At 45.4% G+C, this 24,636-nt stretch overlaps 1 protein-coding gene across 1 annotated transcript in view; it reads left to right on the plus strand.

Moving 5' to 3' along the window:
• Nucleotides 1–24,636, plus strand: part of ATP9A (ATPase phospholipid transporting 9A (putative)) — a 165,834-nt gene that overhangs the window by 125,624 nt on the left and 15,574 nt on the right. The window contains exons 22-25 of the mRNA XM_075350592.1: nucleotides 958–1,022; nucleotides 10,583–10,738; nucleotides 19,570–19,634; nucleotides 23,593–23,701. Coding sequence (XP_075206707.1) covers nucleotides 958–1,022; nucleotides 10,583–10,738; nucleotides 19,570–19,634; nucleotides 23,593–23,701 — 395 coding nt within the window. The remainder of the gene's footprint in view (nucleotides 1–957; nucleotides 1,023–10,582; nucleotides 10,739–19,569; nucleotides 19,635–23,592; nucleotides 23,702–24,636) is intronic.

A 24,636-nucleotide genomic window follows, 5' to 3' on the forward strand; every position in this document is an offset into this window, starting at 1 on the left:
TGTGGTTTTTGCGCGGTATTTAAACCCGCTTTCCTCCTGCTTTTATTATCATATAAGACTACAATAAAGAGATTTTACAGTGAGTACCAAAAGTCTTCATTTCTTGGTCACTTCAATGGAGGATACAGAAACCATAGGTTAATTTGCTGCCATATTCCTGGGTCACTCAGTGAAGAGTACAAGAAAGAGATTTTACAGTGAGTAGCAAAAATCTTTATTTCTTGGTCACTTCAATGGGGGATACAGAAACCTTGGGTTAATTTGCTGCCATGTTCCTGTGTCTTCCAGTGAAGAGTACAAGAAACGGATTTTACGGTGAGTACCAAAAATCTCCATTTTGCAACATAATACACTTTAATTTTTGCATAGTTTCAAACCATGTGTTTGCTGTCCGTGAAGGGAAACCTACTTGTTTGTATAATCTGAGGCTGTGAATACCTCTACATATATATACTTCCCACTGGGTTTTTAGCTTTAGAGCGTGAACTGGAAGGGCCTGTGCACTCGGTGCGTGTTTTTGAGAAATTTGCACCAAAATCTGCATGCCTACCCTGAAGCCAGCAAAGTCTGTGAGGTTGAAATTTGTGAAGTGCTGTGCGCACGTTGCTTTTTTTCCTTGCAGATTGTGGTGCAGAAAAAATCTGTAGCTTGTCAATTGTTGGGGCATTTTTTCCTGCATATTTTAGCCCTTCCAGCCATTGACGTCACTAAAAAAAAAAAAACAAAGGAAAAAAAACACACCAAAAAGCACACCAAAATGGTACCAAAACCGGGTGCATTTTTTGGTGCATTTTTCTGACAGAAGGTGCAGATTTGATGCTTTATTTCTGCAGTTACTCCATTCATAGGTATAACTGGCACAGATAGTAAAATGGAATAGGATTCTGTATAACATCCTGAATAAGGACACTGTCCTGTAGTTACTTGATCCTCTTCTTTACATGGTTTGTCTTCCAGGTGATGGCGGGAACGACGTCAGCATGATCCAAGAAGCAGATTGCGGGGTTGGAGTAGAGGGGAAGGTGAGAGCTCATTGTAAACCAAAACATAGAATGATATATTGTTTAAACCCTAATTTTACGCTAAATATTTTTTTCTTCAGCGCTCTATTGGGAGACCCAGACGATTGGGGTATAGCTACTGCCCTCCGGAGGCCACACAAAGCACTACACTAAAAAGTGCAAGGCCCCTCCCCTTCTGGCTATACCCCCCCGTGACATCACGGGTTCTCCAGTTTTAGCTTTGTGTGCGAAGGAGGTCAGACATCCATGCATAGCTCCACAGATTTTAGTCAGCAGTAGCTGCTGACTATGTCGGATGGAAGAAAAGAGGGCCCATATGGGGCCCCCAGCATGCTCCCTTCTCACCCGTGGATGGTGTTGTAAGGTTGAGGTACTTATTGCTAGTACAGAGGCCGGAGCCCACATGCTGCTTTCCTTCCACATCCCCATGAGGGGCTCTGGGTGAAGTGGGATCTTACCGGTCTCCAGGCACAGAGACCGAGCTCCATCCACAGACCCAGAGAACCTGCTGGATATGGAGCTGAGTATCGTCAGGGACAGGGCCCTGCTACATCAAGGTACTCTGTGTCCCCGGGCAAGCGCGCACACACACACCAGCATTGCTGGGAGTGTTAGTGCGCCGGGGACAACAGCGCGTAGCGCTGGTGCTATTATTCACTGCAGCTTTGCTGAGTGAATTTATGTATTGAAAACGGCCGCACCGGCCGCTGCTGATTGTTTTTTACATTGTGGCGCGGCTGGGACTTGTGGTGCGCCGGGGGACTTCGGCGTCGGCCGTGCACATAGGACGGCCGCGCTTATTACTAGAGTCCCCGGCTTTGCGGCCTAGCTTTCGTTTCGTTCCCGCCCCAGCCCTGCCAGTCAGAGGAGGGGCGGGACGCTGTACAGTAGCTCAGCGCAGGGAGCTGGAGTCTGCTTTGCATTCTCCAGCCCCCTCTCACTGAACACAGTGAGACGCCGGGTTCCCGCTCTTGGCTGGGGCTCGCCCACGGCCCGCCCCTCTGCACAGGACGGGGAAGAGAAGCCGGCAGCCATTATGGTTTCCACTCTGGGAGAACGGAACCAGTCACAGGTTTTTGGGCGACCTCACACCCGCTCTTGTGCGGGCGGTAAGCAACTGACACCACTAATGCTGAAGTGGGCTTTTGGACTGTGTGCTGATATGCTATGCACTGTACTGTACTGTCGCTATTCTGGGCAACAGCAGCAAATAAGCAATGCTGCTGAGGCACAAGCTTTCAATGCTTCTTCGCTTGCATGTGCTGCAGTGTTTACTGTCAGATTGGGCAACAGCAGCAGTAGAGCAATTTGTGCTGAGGCACAAGCTTTCAATGCTGCTTCGCTTGCATGTGCTGCACGGTTTATTGTTATGATATACATTCACTGTATGTCACTATTCTTGGCTAATGCGCCCAGATAAACAGACAAAAGCAGCAGTAGAGCAATGGTGCTAAGGCACAAGTTTTCAATGCTGCTTGACTTGCATGGGCTGCAGTGTTTACTGTCATGCTTGTATGCTATACATTCACTGTATGTCGCTATCCTTGGCTAATGTTCCTGGATAAATAGACAACAGCAGCAGAAAGGCTAGGGTGCTAACGCGCAAGCTTTCAATGCTGCTTGGATTGCATGGGCTGCAGTGTTTACTGTCATGCTGTATGCTATACATTCACTGTATGTCGCTATCCTTGTCTCATGCTCCTAGATAAATAGACAACAGCAGCAGAAGAGCAAATGTGCCAAGCCACAAGTTTTCAATGCTGCGTGTACTACATGTGCTGAAGTGTTTATTTGTACTTCATGCTTGTATGACTATTCACTGTACGGTCGCTATCCTCGGCTAGGCTCTTAGATAGCTAGACAACAACAGCAGAAAAAGACAAGTTGCCAATGCACGGGCTTTCTATGCTGCTTGTACTGCATGTCATACGGTTCCAGGACCCCCAGTGCGTGCAATTGCTCAACCGGGGTCTCTGCTATATGTGGCCAAAAGAACCACCTGTGATCTCTGTCCAGAGACAGGGACGAAGTTGCAGTTTTTCCGCTGATATATTGTCTGTGACTATGACTGACATCTTACAGACTTTGCACCCCAAGCAGACCATGGGCAATATGGTTGCAATGACCCTGGCCGCCCTGATTTGGAGCATCTCAAGGCGCCAGAGTGATTCCAGGCATCCCAGAGAGCAGGCATCCGACACGGTCGACAGTCCCAGATGGCCTAAGCGGGCTCGCTGGCATTAGCCCTCGACTCCATCACTGGTCAAGGTCCCAGCTGGAGTACTCTCTGTACGTTGAGGCAGACGTAGCTGTTCAGGACTCTGATCCTGAGACCGCTCTCAATCCGGATACACCGGATGGTGACGCTATAGTGAATAATCTTATTGCGTCCATCAACGAAAGGTTGGGTATTTCTCCCTCAACTCCTCCAGTGGAGGGGTCAGCTTCACAGCAAGAGAAATCTCTATTTCAGTATCTCAAGCGTATATTGAGTACTTGTTTAGCACTCTGACTCCAGAGAAGCAGTCCAGAAACGACACGCTTATCACGATAAGCGTTTCTCCGACCGTATTAATGACACGTGTCGCTCCCCCCTGACGTGGTCAAGCGCTAGACCCAGTATCCAAATGTGGATTCCCCAATCTCCATGCTTGCAGCTAGATCTATAGTTGTAGTGGTGGATAGGACTTCACTTCAAAATGCCATTGACAGGCAGATTGGCCTCTGGTTGCAATCTGTCTATGAAGCTATCGGCAGGTCGGCTGCTCCGGCAGTCGCAGCCGTGAAGGCACTCCAAGCTATTTCAGCTAGTATTGCGCAGGGGGTCGCTGTCACAGGTACTCTCGGTCCCAGCAGCGTCTTTAACTCGCAATGTCGGCATGGCGAATCATGCTGTTATTGCTGTCCGAGACTCTACGAGCCGGACGTCAGTGGCACCCGCCAACTCCGTGTTTTTACGCAGAGGCTAGTAGTTGAGAGATTGGAACAGAGGCTGCTTCCAACGAAGTGCTTAACCAGGTTGCCTTTATCTAGTGATAGTCTGTTGGTAAGGGTTGAATGAAATCATTCAACTATCCAAGACGACTCAAAAAGCCCAGAAGGGCATAGATTCCTAGCGGGCTCAATCACGCCCGGGGAAGGCAGCCGGAGGACCCGCTACCAAAGTGTTTTTCCTCATAATTTTCAGCCCTCTCACTCCGCAACCGCGGGGGGGCAGACTCCCCCGCTTTAGCGGCATTTACCTACCGCAGGTCAAGGGCCTGTGAGTGAGAGTCAGTTTGTTTTCAAACTACCGCACCGACCGAGCCGAGGCTCTTCTGCAGGCGGAAAGAGCGGTAATCCCTGTTCCTCTTCAGGAACCAGATACGCATTTTGTTCCGACCTGGTCGTGGTGCCAAAATAGGACGGCTCCTTCCGTCCCGTTCTGGCATTTATACTGCTTAACAAGCACATGAAAACCAGGCGGTTCCGGATGGCATCACTCCGCTCCGTCATTGCCTCTCTGTCTCAAGGAGTTTTCCTAACATCAATAGACATCAGGATGCTTATCTACACGTGCCGATTGCTCCGAGGCACCGGCGTTGGCTACGAATCGTTAGTAAAGACGAGAATATTTCGTTTCGTAGCCATACCCTTTGGCTGGCGACAGCCCCACGGGTGTTCACCAAGTTCGTGGCAGCAGAGGGAGCAGTCCCGCGCTCTCACGGTCACTCTGTGATCCTTTACTTGGGCAATCTACTGGTCAAGGCACTCTCCTTTAGAAGCATGCCAACACAACCTGAACATGGCGCTGGACCCTTCCCAGAGTTTCGGGTGGGTCTTCAACTTTTCAAGGTTGAACCCAATCGCTGGCATCTCCTGGAGAGTTTTCACACTCTCTCAGCGATAGTGAAGCTTCCGCTGGACAAACAGCGTTCACTACAGACGAGGGGGCAGTCTCTCCTTCAAGGAGGCGCCTCATCCAGAGGCGAGCTTTTTTCACGCAGTTTCATCTGCGTCCGCCTCAATAGCACATTCTTCGCTTATGGGAGGGAAGTCGATGTCCCTACACAGGAACGTGTCACTTTTCCAGACGGTCAAAGACCGTCTTCAGAGGAGTCCACTCTTCAACTCAGTGGTCTGGAGCTCTGGGCAGTGTATCTTGCACTGCAAGCCTTCCTGCAGTGGCTGGAATGCAAATAGATCCGAATTCAGTCGGACTATCCACAGCGGTGGCATACACCAACCACCAAGGCGGACTACGCAGTCGACAAGCCTCCCAAGAGGTCCGGCGGATTCTGCTATGGGTAGAAGACAGAGCATACACCATATCAGCTGTTCATATCCCGGGCGTACAACACTAGGAAGCAGACTTCCTCAGTCGCCAGGGCGTGGACGCAGGGGAATGGGCTCTGCACCCGTTTGTTTTCAAGAAACCTGTAGCCGCAGGATGAAGACGGACGTCGACGTCATGGCTTCTCGGCAACAACAAGGTCCCGATTTTCATGACGCGGTCTTACGATCAAAGAGCTCTGGCGACAGGCGCCTTGGCTCAGGATTGGTCACAGTTCCAGCTACCGATTGCTGCCACACCATCCTCGTCGCCCCAAACTGGCCGGGGAGGTCGTGGTACCGAGATCTGTGGCACCTCACCGTCGGTCGACCGTGAGCACGACGTCATTGCCACCATGAGACGGGCTAGCCAGCCGCGGTCTGCCAAGATCTACCACAACTCGTGGAAGATATTCTTATCTTAGTGTTCTGCTCAGGGAGTGTCTCCCTGGCCATCGGCATTGCCTACTTTGCCTTCCCTCCTGCAATCTGGTTGGGAAAGAGGTTGGTCGCTCGGCTCCCTTTAAGGGCAAGTCTCGGCACTATCCATGTTCTTTTCAGAAGCGTCTAGCACGTCTTCCTAAGGTGCGCACGTTACTACAGGGGGTTTGTCATATTGTGCCCCCGTACAAGCGGCCGTTAGATCCATGGGATCTGAACAGGGTACTAGTTGCTCTCCAGAAGCCGCCTTTCGAGCCTCTGAGGGAAGTTTCCCTTTCGCGCCTGTCACAGAAAGTGGCCTTTCTGGTTGCGATCACGTCGCTTCGGCGAGTGTCTGAGCTGGCGGCTCTGTCATTCAAGGCTCCCTTCCTAGTATTCCACCAGGACAAGGTGGTGCTGCGCCCTATTCAGGAGTTTCTCCCTAAGGTTGTATCCGCGTTTCTTCTTAATCAGGATATATCCTTACCTTCCTTTTGTTCTCATCCGGTTCTCCGGTATGAAAAGGATTTACATTTGTTAGTTCTGGGGAGAGCACTCAGAATCTACATTTCCCGCACGGCGCCCATGCGCCGCTCTGATGCATTTTTTGTCCTTGTCGCTGGTACGCGCAAGGGGTTGCAGGTTTCTAAAGCCACCATGGCTCGATGGATCAAAGAACCAATTCTAGAGGACTACCGTTCTGCGGGGCTTCCGGTTCCTTCAGGGCTGAAGGTCCATTCTACCAGAGCCGTGGGTGCGTCCTGGGCATTACGACACCAGGCTACGGCTCAACAGGTGTGCCAGGCAGCTACCTGGTCGAGCCTGCACATTTTTTCACCAAACATTATCAGGTGCATACCTATGCTTCGGCGGACGCCAGCCTAGGTAGAAGAGCCCTGCAGGCGGCAGTGGCTTCCCCATAGGGGAGGGCTGTCTTGCAGCTCTAACATGAGGTATTTCTTTACCCACCCAGGGACAGCTTTTGGACGTCCCAATCGTCTGGGTCTCCCAATAGAGCGCTGAAGAAGAAGGGAATTTTGTTACTTACCGTAAATTCCTTTTCTTCTAGCTCTTATTGGGAGACCCAGCACCCGCCCTGTTGTCCTTCGGGATTTTTTTGTTGTTTGCGGGTACACATGTTGTTCATGTTGAACGGTTTTTCAGTTCTCCGATGTTACTCGGAGTTAATTTGTTTAAACCAGTTATTGGCTTTCCCCCTTCTTGCTTTGGCACTAAAACTGGAGAACCCGTGATGTCACGGGGGGGTATAGCCAGAAGGGGAGGGGCCTTGCACTTTTTAGTGTAGTGCTTTGTGTGGCCTCCGGAGGGCAGTAGCTATACCCCAATCGTCTGGGTCTCCCAATAAGAGCTAGAAGAAAAGGAATTTACGGTAAGTAACAAAATTCCCTTCTTTTTACTTTTTTTTAATGTAACTACTTTCCATATAACGATCTACGGTATATAGAAAAATGCCTGCAGTTTTCATTCTCACTACTGAGCCTTATTATAAGCTGACACTTCCAGTTCTAGACAGAATTACAATGACGAATATCACCTATATATGAAATAACGCAAGATCTACCATTCACAATGGGCGATGGTTGGAGCCCACCATCCTCTCTGCACAAAGACCTCTGCACCGATCACGGAGCATGTCCACTGCACTCTCCCATAGAAATCAATGAACATCATATAATACAGATTATAGAGTAAACAACTGGTTCACTACCTGGTTTCCATTATTAATAATATAGGCACTATATACCCCTGATAGTAACCCCTAAAAGGAGCTATAAATAATAATCTTTATTTCTATAGCGCCAACATATTCCGCAGCGCTTTACAATTCAGGAGGCTCATATACATATACATATCATATACATAAACATATACAAACAAGTAACAATTATAGAAGATACAATATTTAAAGGGAAAAAAAAAGGCAACCCTGCTCGTGAGAGCTTACAATCTACAAAATCAATTCCAATAATGTTCTGTTTGTATTATTATCCCATACTACACTACATACAGTATGCCAGAAGTGGTACTGCGATTGTACATTATATGTAGTTACTAATACCATGGTGTTTCTTCATTAAAGTTAATTAGGAAAAACCGGAGTAAATCAACACCATACGGTTTATACTAGTTTTTTTGGGGGATTTTTCGTTTAAAATGCAGTATGAGTGGTCTCATGAAGACTAGTAGAACTGTCAAACAGAGCAGAATCCTGACAGTGAGTATATTAAACAATGTTAGGCTATGGGCAAACAGAGTTTTTGGAGCCAAAATTAACCTCCTGCAAATCTCAAAAACATGGCGTTTGTGCTCCGAAAACTCTGTAAAAAGACTCCATCCGTACAGACCCTATTTAACCCCATATTAGACTTCTCATTTAATTTTATAGCTGGTCCGGAAAAACCCTTTAGGTTTCATACCAGCTGTGGTGTGATTAGTCAGATTGGGCGCAGCATGCTGCCTATGTATCTGAGCATAACTCCAAACTGTGTAACGTTAACTACAATGCAGATACTGTATATTGCTGCAGCTGCTGCAGCACACTTCTCCGCAGCCTCATGAAGTTTACTGTGCATGGCTTTGTCAGCTGTCCCGACATGAATAACCAATCTAAAAATAATGGGGCTAAAATATGCGATTAATATAATGCGCTAATATAGTTGTGTGACTATCTGTCACTATCTGTCATACATACACAATGTATATTCCAGCTGCGCCTACTGCAGGGATCCATATACACTCTTATCAACTTCAGCTCCTAAAACTTCTTTTCAGAGATGTCAGAGTCCTGTGTTTTGGGGCTGCACTTGTTGCGCCCCTGCGGCTTCAGGCGCCACAGGGTACTACGCCTCATCCGAGGTGCAGTATTTATCTCGGGTAAGGAGGAGGTCATTGCCGGTAACCACCACAATTCACCACCATACACAGTTAGTTGCCTTCTCACTTAGACTGCGCTAAGGTAGAGACATTGGGGTGTGGCCATCACTAATGTAGTGGACCCCCTGCTCACTAGTTCAGGAATCTGGGGGGGAGGAGCTTGACATCTGGGGAGCAAGTCGGCACACTTACACACGGAGTTGCAGTTTCTCACTGGACACGGAAAGTGACAGTCTGAGGAGAGAGGAAAAGAAGGAGAGCTGCAGGAGAAGGGTCCTGGGGACGGGCGGCTGGAGTCCCAGGACCCGGAGGAGAGGAACGGAAACACACAAACAGTCAGACAGAAACCGGAAACAAGTGAGACATAGGAGAACACGGTTGCTGAGGGGAGAGCTGATAGCTCCCTCAGGACCGGCGCACACTTCAGGGTGCGTAGCCCTAGGCTGATGGGCACTTCACGTCCCACCAGCAGAATCCGCCGGGCAGAGGATTTCAAGTCTTCTGGCCCACACACAGAGCCTAGGGCACGGCAGCATGCTAGAGCCAGGAGTCGTGACATAAGAGCGGCACCAGTAACAAACTCGCGCTGCCTGCCATAAGGGCCTGGAATGGAGCCAATACAAGGATTCGGGTCCCAGCGAAGCTTCAAGCCGCAGGGACTCGCACAACACACCGCAGGGAGGAAGGACTCACTGAAAGAAACACCGGTTCTGATCTCCGAACTATCCGGGATCGGCAGTCCAAAGGTGGCGACAACTCAGTGAATAAAGAACTTTAACTGCAACCCTTGTGTCGTCCAATCCTTCCTGTGCCACAGCTGCACAGCAGCAGGGGACTACCACTTCCCACATCCTCACTGGGGCTAGAGCTCTGCCTGTGGAGAGCTGTACCATCTGAGTTGCGTTATCATCCGCCCCAGAGAAGACCTCCCGCAGCGGCGGCTAATACCTGGCCGCATACCACAGGTGGCGTAGTCACGAACCGAATCTCATCCCCTACACCTTTTATTGATGACACCGCCAGGGTCACGGAACCGGGCCTCTCCGCCGCAATGTCCTGTTCCAACCTCCTGAACCGTGGCCCGGTAATGAGTCACCTCACGGCCCCAACGTGGGCTCGTCACACTGATATAGGGTGGTTACTATATAGACTTTGCACCATATGGATTTAACTAGGACAATACATTCATTACCCTGTATGAAGTCGCTGCCTGCAACACCATGGCCGGGACAAAACAAAAAGGGGTGACCCTTCTCTCTAAAATCACTCCCTATGTCTTCAATATAGGAAAGATGCTACAAGTAAGGATGCGTTTATTGGGGCTTGGGACTGAAGCCCTAAAAAGGGAACCATGATAAGGCCATTACTTGGATAACTGAGTCACTTTGTGCTCTGTTTAGTCTCCATTTAGGTTCTGTCCAACTTTTTGAGGGGCTAAAAAAGCGCAGTTGACCATGCTTGTGCTTAACCCAAGAATGAGGACCGAGCAAAACCATGGCACAAAGTGACTCTACTTAATAGTCCCGTCATCGTTTCCACCCGAGTGTTTCAGACGAAAGCCCCGACGTAGCCACTGACTGGTGGCAAAAACGTAAATATGAACATGGCCTTAGTACAGTCTGAACACTCCTCATTAGTCATCTATAAATAAGCCATAAGAAAAGTATTTTAAAAGTAGAGGGTGCCGAATCTTCCATTGGAGAGATTTACTTTGCTGGTTTTGTCTTACTCTGGGTGTAATAACCAAGATAGTTTGAAGTTTAAGTTGATCTCTGAAAACTGCAGAGCTCCAGCCAGGAGGAGCTTCACAGACGGGGAGGTGATTGACCATCGATGTCCACCATGATCACAGTGCAGCTGTTTCTCTGGATTCTTGCATGTTTTCCACAGGCCTAGAATAAACTTTATGTAATGCATTCTGCCTTGGCTTTCAGGAGGGGAAACAAGCTTCACTTGCTGCAGATTTCTCCGTCACTCAGTTTAAACACCTCGGACGCCTCCTGATGGTCCATGGCCGGAATAGCTACAAAAGGTCTGCAGGTCTGAGCCAATTTGTCATCCACCGGAGTCTCTGTATCAGCACCATGCAGGTATGCATAGAATTCTCCTGCGGTAACGTGTAAAGCTCTGTCTCTGAACACCAGTTTAATGGAACCTACAGAAAGTCATTTTGCTCATACATCATTGCCTACCTTGTCCTAAGCCTAGAGTACTCCCTGTCTTATATACTTTAAAGTAATATTTTCTGGTAGAGTTCAGTCCTGGAGCTTTGAGAAAGTGACTGCAGCTCTGAAGTATATTTTGGGGTGACTCTAAAGGTCCTTTGTAGAAGGAATTCAGCTGACAGTGTTCTGTGTATGGGGGGTTCCAGACAACTGGCCATTCAGGGGAGATGTTAATCAGGCTTGTCTGATTTCGGACTGTCCATCGCTTTGTACCTTGGCAGATAAGCTGTGCTGTTGCTATACGTCTGGTATACATGGTTCTTTTGTGGAGGTCACCTGAGCTGTAGTATGTTTGTTTAAATGTAATAAGAATATCTGTGTGTATAAATAATCAAAATGTAGATGTAGTTGTATAATTATCTGTCTGTCTATGTAGCCATCGCACAGACCTATAGTATAATTCAAAGTTGTATAGTCATGAAGGGGTTAACCAAAGATAATGAAGCCAAAATGTGAAGCTACAAACTCTTATCAGTAGTGTCCACACAGAAAGAATGTTTTAATGAACAGATGTATTGTACAATATGTTGGGAGAAATAGGGGAGTGACACTCCCATAAACTCTGTGTATCATTTTCAAGACCGAAGGTGCCTTCTGTAATAATTAAGTTTCTTTCAATATATAACGAGCTCAGTTGGTATTGCTGACTCAAGGAGAGCGCATTTTGTCTGTGTGTTCTTTGTCTTATATACATTGATATATATATTGGCACTGATATACAGCTAATATGGCACCGTCTCTGGATATCCCAAATGAAGACTCCATTAGCAGTCTTCAACGCAAATTCCTCCCTTGACACTTTCTCATAAAGTATACAAGGGTGCCTGACTGAACGAGCGCTCCTTTATATGGGAGAGATGGCTATCATTTGATCCATAGGCCAAAGCTTTAGTTGTCCGACAGCCATCTACTGTGTAGGTCCAGCTTTAGAATCAATAAATGATGTAATGCATGAATACTACCAGGATAGTGAGTGCAGCTCTGGAGTATAATACACGATATAATTTAGGATCAGTACAGGATAAGTAATGTATCTAAACAGTGACTCCACCAGCAGAATAGTGAGTGCAGCTCTGCAGTATAATACAGGATATAACTCAGGATCAGTACAAGATAAGTAATGTAATGTATGTACACAGTGACTCCACCAGCACAATAGAGAGTGCAGCTCTGGAGTATAATACAGGATGTAACTCAGGATCAGTACAGGATCAGTAATGTAATGTATGTACACAGTGACTCCAACAGAAGAATAGTGAGTGCATCTCTGGAGTATAATACAGGAGGTACTCAGGATCAGTACAGGGTAGTAATGTAATGTATGTACACAATGACTGTACCAGCAGAATAGTGAGTGCAGCTCTGGAGTAGAATACAGGATATAGCTCAGGATCAGTACAGGATATGTAATGTAATGTATACACAGTGACTGCACCAGCAGAATAGTGAGTGCAGCTCTGCAGTATAATACAGGATGTAGCTCAGGATCAGTACAGGATATGTAATGTAATGTATACACAGTAACACAGGATGTAACTCATGTATCAACTTTTGATCAAAGAGAAACTTCAGTTAAGCCTTGGCTCTATCACACTAACCAATTTATCATTAATCACTGATTTCTACACAATGACGACAATATGTTTTTAAAAATGGTAATTGGCACAGGTTTGTTGCTGGGAGTAGCGGAGGTCCTCCACAAATAGCCGGTTTGTAAACAGAAGGAAACGGTACAATTGAGGTGGTGACAGAGGACGTGGTGCGATGACTAATACGGTTTAATAGAAGGAAATTCTTGTTTAAAACAATGTTCTGCTAAATAAACAAACAGGCGCTGATTTGGATGTGAGCGCGTTACACTCCACACAGCTTATACACTGGGATCGCCCCCATGCACCCCGCGCTGATTGCCTCTGTTATTTCTGCTCGGTGACCTTGCTGCTTCTCCGATAGTGATCGTACTCAGGGCACACGTTTCTGGCTGTTGCGTATTGTTTCAGTGTCTGTAAACTACGCTGCCTATCAGTGGTACTCAAGCCCTGTAGATTTTCTTTATGTATTATTGTGTAATGAGCACTGGGGTTCAACAGAAAAAGCAAAACAAAAACATTTTCTATAAAGTCCTTTTTCTGACCAAATTATTTTATTACAAACAATAAAAAGATCTTTCTTTTCATTTCATACGTTTTATATATTTATTGTACCTCCTTGAATAATACGTATTACGCTAAGCGTATGTCACCACATATACAAAATCTGCTATGGGGGAATTTAGGAAATCTTATTCAGAAAGTATTTGCAGCATAAATTCACCAGCAATGTCAATTTAAACTGACAGTTACTCCAGAATTTAATGAAATTGGCAGTGTGGCGCCCCTGACCTGGTCAGGCACCACTGAGTACTGCACCCATGCTGGGGACAGTACAAACAGGTAATCCAGAAAGCTGACCGAGGTGTGACTACACAGGCGCATAGTGATCAGGTCTCACACATGTACCTTTGAGAGGACCCCTGGGGATCCCAGGAGGGGGCGAAGCCTCCACCTCCACCCGAGGGGTGGAGGGGGCGAAGCCTCCATCTCCACTCAAGGGGTGTGGTAGAGAGCCTGGTTGCTAGGTGGCGTAGGCAGGCACAAAAGGGAAAAGAGGAAGGAGGAGGAGAAGAGCAGTCTGAAGCAGAGTGTGGAGGAGTGAGGAGCATGGAAGTGGAGCTCAGACAGGAGTAGCAGTGCAGGTCCCACGAGTGAGCCGGTTTAGTGTGCAGCTCAGGGAAAGCAGACGTGAGGAGCAGACCCTGGAGCTGTGGCAGTCTAACAGCGTCCGCGCAGTGACTACCGACGGGGGAGAACGGTCACCTGGGAGTGCTACCCGAAATCCACACACAGCTAAAGAGAGAGCAACGGAGTGGAAAGTAAGGAGACTGTCAGGGAGAACCAGGCCCAAACGGGTAGCAGGTCCCAGTGCAGGGATAGATTCACCTTTCCTTTGCCAAACCTGCATGAGGGGGCACTTTACACCCCCAAGACAACACTACAGAGTCCGCAGCCACGTAGCCACAGTTAGGGCCCATAGTTCACAGGAGGCAAGCAGCCAGAGTGTCCTGGTCCAGGCTACAAGCAAACGGGCCAAAAAGAAGGGGAGAGAGGCACCAGCAACTTCCCTGGGCGACCCCAGCAGGGCTTCAAGCAGGGGTTACCCCAAAACGGAAAGGGCTAAGGAAGGCGAGTCGGTAGCCACCCTCATCAGTCAGCCTAAAGGACACCTGGTTCCAGCCTGGTTCATCCCAGCTACGCCCGGGTTACTCACCCTGCCACCATCAGTGAGTAAAACCCCTGAAAGACATCCTGCTTGTGCGTGTGAGTCATTCTGCGACTTGTAGTTCCACACACTTACACAGGGCCCTGGGGCTTGCCTCACTCTCAGGAGGCTATTACAACTGACTGCACCCACCATCAGCCCCAGGCGTCCCTTAATCTGCAGTGGCGGTCCCCACTGACCGCAATTCTGAGAGTGGCATCACGACAAACCTAGATAGAAGATTTCCTACCTGTGACAGGATCCAGCTGCGTGGAGTCCCTGAAGGTAATGCACCGACACAATACTTGCGGGGCTTCACAGCAGCTTAAAGGGATTTTCCATTTTCCGGAAAGTGGGCCCCAAATTCTGTAAAATACCTTAATAGCGATGAGCAGATCCTTGGCAGTTCGGGTTCAGCCAGACATTAGTTAAAACTTTGGTTCAGAGCCCAAACTTGACATTGGACCCTGAACCCCATATACGTCAATGGGGACTTGAACTTTGATACTGTAGAATGGTCGTAGTAAGGGCTAGGAAGCTGCAAAAAGGAACCATTGCTCTGCAAACAGGTGGATATGAAATAAAAAAAAAATGGCATGTGCTCTCACCTTTTTTTGATATTCAGCCCAGGTAAAGCAGACTTTCTTAGAACGAGGCTCGATAGTTCACTGCCGGTCAGTGGCAGGCCCGGAATTTCTCATAAGCGTCAGACAGTGACCTCTGGAGCCTCGTTCTGAGAACTTTTCCATATGAATCGATGGATGCCGTGGGATATTACACCATTGGAATACATCGGAACCTCCAGGATTTGTTTTGAATTAATACATTTATGAATGAAGGAGTGTGGGGGAGTCTTTATTCAATTAATTTTTTTGTGTTTGTATTTTTCTTTTTCTCTTTACACTTGCCGGGTTTTTAATGGAGTTTAACCTGTGAGCTTGATGCTAGCTATCAATTCACAGCTGACATCAACCCCAAAAGTATTAGTCCAATTGCCACCGCGTCAGGACAATCGTGAAGAGTCAGGTAAAGCTCTAGAATTAGCGCAACTAATGGATGAGCCAATTCTGGCGGGGCTACTGGCTGTTATTTGTAGGCTGGGATTGGTTCAATAACCATGAGCCTCCCCATCCTGAGAATACCTGCTCCCAGCTGTCTGTCTACTTTACCTTAAGTGGTTATCAAAAATAGGGGGCACCACAAGCTTTTTTTTTTATTGTTTAAATAATGTTAAAAAATGGTGTGGTAACCCTTCTTTTTTTAAAAGCCAGCCAAGGTAAAGCAGACCGCTGAGGGTTGCACTCATGTCTGGTACGAACCCCGAAATGTACCATTCGGGTTCGCTCATCCCTATACCTAAATTAACAAACAGAGTAGGTACTCCCGTTTCCTGTGTGCACCACTTGCTCCCCACTGCGGTTTCAGTCTATAATTTGGCTGCAGAGGAGACATCTTGTCAACTGCTTGCCTCACGATTGTAGCCAATCCCTGAGCTCGGCAGCTCATGCAGTCTACCTCTGCACTGCCACTGAGCTCAGTGATTGGCTACAGCAGGATGTGTGCAGCCAACGTGATGTCATGCTGCAGCCAAAGCACGGAGCAGCGGTGGGACCCAGCACTGGACCACATTGTTTTAGGAATTTTGCAGTGTTTGGGATCTTCTGGAAGTGGACAAGCCATTTAAGGAGTGATACTTGCCCTATTCCAAGTGTGATGAATAATAAGGCAAATTTGTCCTTCAGGACTCGGGAATTGAGGTGGTATGTATATTAGAAAGGTGCTCCCCATATTGATCACTGCTTGCTATAGACTGTTTGTACGAGAACACACTCCTTCGATCTGTCAGAGCTGTCATTCTTCACTTTGAATGAGCAGAAGTCTTTACAATAACCATTCTCTCGTCAGTCTTATCCACACAATCAGGTGCAATAGTGAATTGAGTCTGTACAACAATGCCGTGAAGTAACGCACCAGCTCCACGGATTGTAGTAACTGCACTTTCACCCTATACTTCCTCTCCGGAGAACGTAAAACCGTCCATAGCCATTGTTCTGCTTCCTCATTCACTCTGACCTCAGATACACTCTGCCAGATCTGTAGAATGTGCTCCGCTGATAATGTATATATCACAGGCTCAGTCGGTGTAGTAACCAGCATCCCTAGGGAAGGGATCGCCTTTGGAGAAACTATGAAAGCGGTGCACATTATATAACATTTGCAGAAAGAAACAAACCAAGTTACGTCAAACCCTCATCTGTATAAGGCTATGTTCACACACTGAATATTTACAGTGTTATTTTTTTTTTTATATATATATATATATATAATTAAAAGCTGCTTTTTACAGTATCAGCAAAAGCAATGCGATTTCAGGAATTTCATGCACATGATTACGTTTTTGTTTCTAAATAAATTGGAGAATTGCTGCATTTTTTTTAAAACTGCAGCATTTCAATTCTTTAATCATTTTTGCACTTGTTTTTCACATAAGAAAGCAACGAGGAAGTGCAAGAATGCGACCGTGTGTTTTATGGAATAAAACTAACTTTTTATGAAAGCACCACTCCAGTCTTTTTCTTAATGCACCGCTGGAGTAGTGCTTTCCATCTAAGTCCACTGCCCCCTGGTCTAAAATTCACTTTCTGGCATCTTCATTTGTTTTCAGAGTCGCTCCAGTCAGTCTCCTGTGATTTGTGACCTGCTGACCACTCCAGTGTTTCATGGAGCTGCTGAAGGTCACAAATTAATACAAGTCTATGAGAGCCTCATTTTTGTTCTCATAGACTTGCATTGGGAGCTTGTGTCGTAACTTCTGACTTCCGGCCACTCAGAAGTTAGGGGCACAAGATGGTGCCATGGGACCAGAGAAACGCTGAAAAAAGATGAAGCTGCTGAAAGGTAAGTATATGACAGGTGACAGAGGACTTACATTTAGGCTGGATTCACACGAACATATAGTATCCAATGCGAGTGCATCGGATGCAATATGCTAATGACTCCTGACTCTCGCTGTACTACCAGAGTGAGCCGACTGTCATGCGACTGTGACCCGATCCTGCAGCTGCGGAGGACAAAGCAGGAGCTGCAAAGGAGTCGGAGGGATTAATCCCTTTTTCTCCTGCATTGTCAGCTGACACAATTATCGCACTGCACTCTGATGTCATCCGAGTGCAGTCCGATGTTTCACTCGCACCAATAGACTTGTATGGATGCGAGTGACATGGATCTCGCTGACAATTGCAAAATGCTGCAACTTTTATCCCATCCAGAATCTGGATGAGAAAAAAGCTCTCCCTCATTGAATAACATTGGTCGAGTGCAATGCGAGATTTTCTCGCATTGCACTTGTCCGATTCATATGTTCATCTGAGCATACCCTAAAAGTAACAGTCCAGTGTGCTGACAAAAATAAAGTGCTGGAGTGGTGCTTTAAACATGTACTGTAGACAAATCACACATAATCTGCACTAAAAAAAAGAGCAAAAAAAGCTACAAGAACAAGCAGCAAAAATACAGCAACACCTGCTTTTTGTAAACAGCTTATTTACTACCAAAAGAGCACGTTATGCCTCCAGAAAAAAAAGCAGCCAAAAGTAACGTGTGAACATAGCCTAAGGCCTCATTCAGAAATCAGGCTTTTTGACGTGCGAAAAAAATGGATCGAGTTTCATCGGTTTCTCCACTTTCTCCTATCACTCAAAAAAGGACATAAAAAACGAATGGTATCTGAGTGCTGTCATAGACTTGTATTGCTAATTTTGATCCAACCCTCGTATCAATATCGTACTTGTCTCCGTGATTTTGCACAGACCAGTCAGCCCAAGGAAAAAAATCTGACATGAACACACAGGTACAAGCACTTTCCATGAAAAACATAGATAGCACTTGTCCATGTAACACAAAGTTGGCATCTGTGAAAGTCCATGTGCCACCATTAATATCCAAAACACACTGGAGACATTTATTAATGCTGCCACACCGTAATGGGCCAAATTTCACCAAATTCATGAAAGTGAAATTGAAGTTTGTAATATATATTCAGTGTTAAGCAAAACGTCACAAAATTGGTGAAAATGCATTGAATTGATGATGTGCCGTATTGGTGTAACCATTGAGATGAAATAAACATGGAGAAAGTAAAATAAAAGTCATGTAAGAAGCAGAGCAGTTGGATATGAGCAACCTGACACAATATAAGATATACATATTCGTATATATATATATATATATATATATATATATATATATATATATATATATATATATATATATATATATATATATATATATAAAATATTTATATATATATATATATATATATATAATTTATATATATATATAAAATATTTATATATATATATATATATATATATATATATATATATATAATTTATATATATATATAAAATATTTATATATATATATATATATATATATATATATATATAATATTTATTTATTTATATATATATATTGTGAGGTATCAACCGGCTGTATTACAAAGGGCCGGTATGTTTTGCAGAAGCGTGGGTGCTCTGCAATGTGAAGCTGGCTGGGACCTGTGGTTCCACAGGATTGCATTACATGCAGAGCCATGGAAGGGTGTGTGATGCTGATTACACACTCCTTACCACCTGTGGGTGTGGCTCCAGGGGTTAAAGCAATCCTGTCTCTGAACCTGGGTGGAGTGTGTCTAGGGCAGTCTAGAGAGAGACTGGCTCTAGATGTCCAGTGTGTGGACTGGAAACAAGTGAGAGCAGAGCCGGGAGCTTTGGGTGTATCAGCCTGCATGGAGGCTGATCACAAGGCTCTGATATTGAGTCTGAGGTGAGTGCAGCCAGGCCAGGGCTGTAGGGCCAAATCTCTCCAGGAGGAGAGACAGACGGGTCTGCAGAGGGCCCTGGGTGCTGGAAGGAACCTTGGCTAGAGTTGTACGCTGGCAGGAGCCAGAGAGTGGGGAAGTTGCTAAACTTCCATTATGGACTTATTGTTTATGTTTGAGGGCAGTTTATGCTGAGTGTTTTTAATAAACTGCCAGAATTTCTATGAAGAGACTGTGTACGTGTGTTGCTGAAGCCACCTCACACCGCTGCAAGCGAGTGAAACCCCCACGTTGCAGGGCGCAACGTTACAATATATATATATATATATATATATATATATATATATATATATATATATACAGATTATCCAAAATATAGCTAACAGAATGAATGAGGAGACTAAGGGCTGCGTGTCCTGTGTCCTGTGTGCAGTTGTGTGTCCTTCATTATAATATACTGCTTCGTCTCTGCATCACTGTATGGTGTTTGGTTGTGTAGAGTCTTGGATTGTGAGCTACTTGGTCTAAAGTTTATTTCTGGACGGTAGAAGTAACTGTGGATCTGATATCTTTACAGGCCGTCTTCTCCTCCGTGTTCTACTTTGCCTCCGTTCCTCTCTACCAAGGATTTCTCATCATCGGGTAGGTAGACTATTGAACCATTAAATGTAAAGCTGCTTTTCTTAGTAGCGGGGGACTGTAGAGTTCAGTGGTCAGAATGGTATTTTCGAAGCCGAATAATAAGAATCTTCATCGAGGGCGGTGGGATCGGAATCAATACTAGTTTTCGGTGGAACCAAAAAAAATAGTAAGAAAGATATATACATGTGTGTGTATAGGGGTGTGAAGATCTGACACTTTGATACAATGTACAGTGTCAGTGTACAGCTTGTATAACAGTGTACATTTGGTGCCTTCTAAACAACTCCACACTCAGCCATTAATATCTAAACTGCTGGCAACAAAAGTGAGTACACTAATAAGTGAAAATGGACAAGTTGTGCCCAATTAGCCATATTCCCTCCCCGGTATGACTCATTAGTGTTACAAGGTTTCAGGTGTGAATGAGGAGCAGGTGTGTTATATTTGGTATTATCTCACACACTCTCTCATACCGGTCACTGGAAGATCAACATGGCTCCTCATGGCAAATAATTCTCTGAGGATCCGAAAATAAAAATTGCTGCTTTACATAAAGAACGCCTAGGTTATAGGCTTGCCAACACCCTGACACGGAGCTGCAGCTTGATGGCCAAGACCAAACAGCGGTTTAATAAGACTGATTCCATGCAGAACAAGCTTTGTCAAAGTTCGACCAAAGGAGTTGAGTGCATGTGCTCAGCATCATATTCAGAGGTTGTTTTTTCAAAATAGTGGTATGAGTGCTGCCAGCATTGCTGAAGAAGTTACAGGGGTGGGGGGTCCACCCGTCAGTGCTCAGACCATACGCCGCACACTGCATCAAGTTGGTCTGCATGGCTGTTGTGCCAGAAGGAAGTAACTTCTAAAGATGATGCACAAGAAAGTCAGCCAGTTTGTTGAAAACAAGCAGACTAAGGACCTGGATTACTGGAACCATGTCCTGTGGTCTGATGAGACCAAGATAAACTTATTTGGTTCAGATGGTGTCAAGTGTGTGTAGCGGCAACCAGGTGAGGAGTACAGACAAGTGTGTCTTTGTACTCCTTTGTGTAGGGCATTATCAATTCAATACGAATCGACACCTTGCATACAGAAATGCTATGATATGAAACCCATGACACCCCCAAAACATTGAATGCTGGTCACGCATATGGCGCTCATTTAACTTTGATGCTCAAAGTGGCCACCGTCAGCTGCAATGCACATCTGGACTCTGGACAGCATACTGTATCTTGCTGCACATTGTGCAATATGGTAGGTGACACGTTTGCACAAGCATCTGTGATACGTCGTCATAAGTCCTGCAATGTTGGTGGAGAGGTCGCATACACCTGCTGTTTGATGTGACCTCACAGAAGTCCAATGGGGTCAGGTCAGGTGAGCGTGGAGGCCACTCCACGCAGCCACCATACCCAATGACTTGTAGGAAGGTCTCCATGAGGTATCGCTTCACGTCCGCAGCCTTGTGAGTTTTACACGTTCTAATCATAGCATTTCTGTATGCAAGGTGTCGATTCGTATTGAATTAATGATGCTCTACAACTTTGTAATTCACTTTTTTTCTCCTATCTCGTTCCATTTTCGAGATAAAAATGTTACCTCCGTTGTTTTCCACCAGGTGGCGCAATAGGTGGTTTCATTGCGTAGCGCATGGCTACTTTACTATACCTAGACACCAGTTCTTTGCCTATAGCTGCCGCCGTTCTCAAGTTAATGGCAGTAGACAGGAGTGGACACACTGTATACATTCTAAGTACCACAGAATTTTAATTTATTCAGAAATAGTTTTGAGATATGTATTATATTTTATCGAAAAACCTCATTATTTTCATGGTGACAGAATGATGTTACCATTTTACTACAATAACTTTGTTACTACTAATTATTGACCGTTTATACCGGTATCAATTTCTAGAAAAACAGAGCAGTCGGAACTCAGGTTTACCGAATTCATGGCCCAGTGTACATCAATAGCAATGGAAAACAACATAAAAAATTATAGATTGTAGTAGGATTAGCCAGCTGCATCCAATATTGAATTTTATTTCTATTTTTAAGAAGCTATTTGTTTTAAAAAAAAATTGCAGATTAGTTGTAAACACTCTTTAGTACCTACACATCTGTTCCATCCATATCATTGGAGTTGTATCAGCAACGTGAAGATGGAGGTCTACATCCTCCAATTAGAGGTATGGAACAATTGCAGAAAGTACGTAACAAATTTGCCTTAAAGGATTAGTCCACATTTTGTAAACTATTGAGTGTCACTCTCTGTGACCCTCCCCAAGACAAATCCTTTAACACTAGACGTCCCAGAGAGGGGTCATTTAACATTTCTACCTTTGGAACCCAGAGACGGGTCGAATGACCTGAAGGATTTTAACTAACATCCTACAATCACCGTCTTTTGTTCTGTAATTAAGGCCTTTACTGTCGCACCACAGGAGGTTGTTGTTTTCCATGGAGTTTAGCCATTTAGTTTCTAGTTAGTTCTATTCAGTTTATCATCAGTCATTTCTGGAACTTCTAGTGTTAGGCGGGCTTTGTACGTTGCGACATCGCAAGCCGATGCTGCGATGTCGCACGCGATAGTCCCCACCCCCGTCGCAGGTACGATATCTTGTGATAGCTGGCGTAGCGAAAATTATCGCTACGCCAGCTTCACATGCACTCACCTGCCCTGCGACCGTCGCTCTGGCCGGCGACCTGCCTCCTTCCTAAGGGGGCGGGTCGTGCGGCGTCATAGCGGCAGGCGGCCAATAGCGGCGGAGGGGCGGAGATGAGCAGGATGTAAACATCCCGCCCACCTCCTTCCTTCCACATAGCCGCCGGCGGCAGGTAAGCTGATGTTCCTCGCTCCTGCGGCGTTATACACAGCAATGTGTGCAGCTGCAGGAGCGAGGAACTACATCGTACCTGTCGCTGCAGCATAATTATGAAAAAGTCGGGGCCTGCAACGATGATACGATAACGACGCTTTTGTGCTTGTTAATGGTATCATCTAGCATTTACACACTACGATCTCGAAAGTGACGCCGGAAGTGCGTCACTTTCGATTTGCCCCACCGACATCGCATGTGCGATGTTGCAACGTGCAAAGCCGCCCTTAAAGTCATAATCAGACTCATAGTCCATGGGATAATTTTTTTTCTGCATAATCTATAAAAAAAAAAAATCTTAGAAAATGCCAACAGGACAATGCTAATTCACATAAATGTGGCAGATTGTCTTATTTTTCTGACATTACGGGCACTCGATGCTCTACCATCACCTTGTGCTGACATTTTTCAGTGCCCTCATCACGTAACATTATGCAACTTCAGGTTTAATTCATTCAGATAAAGCTCTCGTTGCTGAATGCCGCAGATTGAGAAGGGCTCAGGAATTTTAGTCTGGTGAGAAATCCATGAGTACAAATAATCCCAGCATCAGCCCAGGGAAGTGCGTGGACTAATACGGATACATTTCTATGTAAATAACACTATATTTTTTCTAATTGTCAGTATCTTGCGCCTCAGGTTTGAAGGCCATAAAAGGATTAATGGCTTGCTATTTTCATTTCTCTTTATTCCGCCCTTCCTGACCGGCCTTGTACAGTATGGTGGGTCTCCGGGAGGCCACTCCACCCTGCCCACTTGATTCAGGAGCGCAGCTCTTTGAAATTTTTCGCCCCTTGGGTCCTTTATGATGTAATCAGGATGAAGAATGGGTGATGGCCAAACCCTCCCGAGCTTGTACGGTTATTGTGCTGTGGGATTTCTATCAGGAAAAGTCTGAGTCGTGAGTCAGAAAGAACTTAGAAAAGAGGGTTTTTTTCAATCAATGGGGTTTTTTATAAATATTCTACAATGGGAGAATTATACAATTTAACTAAGAGGTTTGGCACGCATGATAAACCTGTAGGTAGAATGCTCTATCACATCAGTGTTATTCACCTTCCTATATTTCCTCTCTGCAGATACTCCACAATCTACACCATGTTCCCGGTCTTCTCTCTGGTGCTCGATAAAGATGTTAAATCTGAAGTAGCCATGTTGTATCCAGAGCTGTACAAGGATCTACTAAAGGTAACGAGTCCAGAACTTTGCTCTATTTGAGTCCAAATATAAAACCATTAAAGGGTTTTTCCCATCTTCAATATCCTATCCCAATATGTAGTAGGTATAATAATAATATTAGTAAATACAACCAATTAGTTCTCCTGATTAGCTATGTCTCTTACCTCATGTGCAGGTCATTGCAGCTTAGGTATTCATCGTTACAACCCCAAGCAACTAACTATATGAGTGGTCATAACCATGGATACCTAGCTATTGCAATGCCCTGCACATGAGGTAAGAGACTAAGCTAATCAGAACTATACTACATTTCTAATTGGAGGGATTTCCTATTATTTTTTATTATTATTATTATTATTACATATTAAGATAGGATCTTGGAGATGGGAATACCCCTTTAAAGTATTATTATTTTTTTCTGCAAGCTTTCCTAATTAATAAAGTATAAAAATAATAGTCTATACTTTCCATAAAAAGTTGAATGCCTTTTGAAGTATTGCTATAGATCCAGGGTTACAGCCTTTCCAGGATAGAACTCCTATTTCTGCTGACTGCTATTGGAATCAGTCAACAATCCTGCCATGTAGACTTGGTACAACCTGATGTCTGGCTTCTAGCCCTAAAACTTGCTCTTATTTGAAGGCGTCTACAGCTATTTCTTTTTTTATTAGCCGGCCTGGTACAATATCATTAATATTGTTGTGACGAACATGTGTATACGTACCAGGTCGGCTAATTAAAATTAAAAAGTCGCGGATAACTTCAAGACCTCACCGTTCATATCCAGGAGCAAGAAATGACTGACCTGGCCGATGGATTCCATTAGCAAAATAGTGAGTGTAGCTCTGGAGTATAATACAGGATGTAATTCAGGACCAGTACAGGATAAGTAATGTAATGTGTGTACACAGTGACTCCACCAGCAGAATAGTGAGTGTAGCTCT

The sequence above is a fragment of the Anomaloglossus baeobatrachus genome, chromosome 5 (genome assembly GCF_048569485.1).
Source record: "Anomaloglossus baeobatrachus isolate aAnoBae1 chromosome 5, aAnoBae1.hap1, whole genome shotgun sequence".
Lineage (NCBI taxonomy): Eukaryota > Metazoa > Chordata > Amphibia > Anura > Aromobatidae > Anomaloglossus > Anomaloglossus baeobatrachus.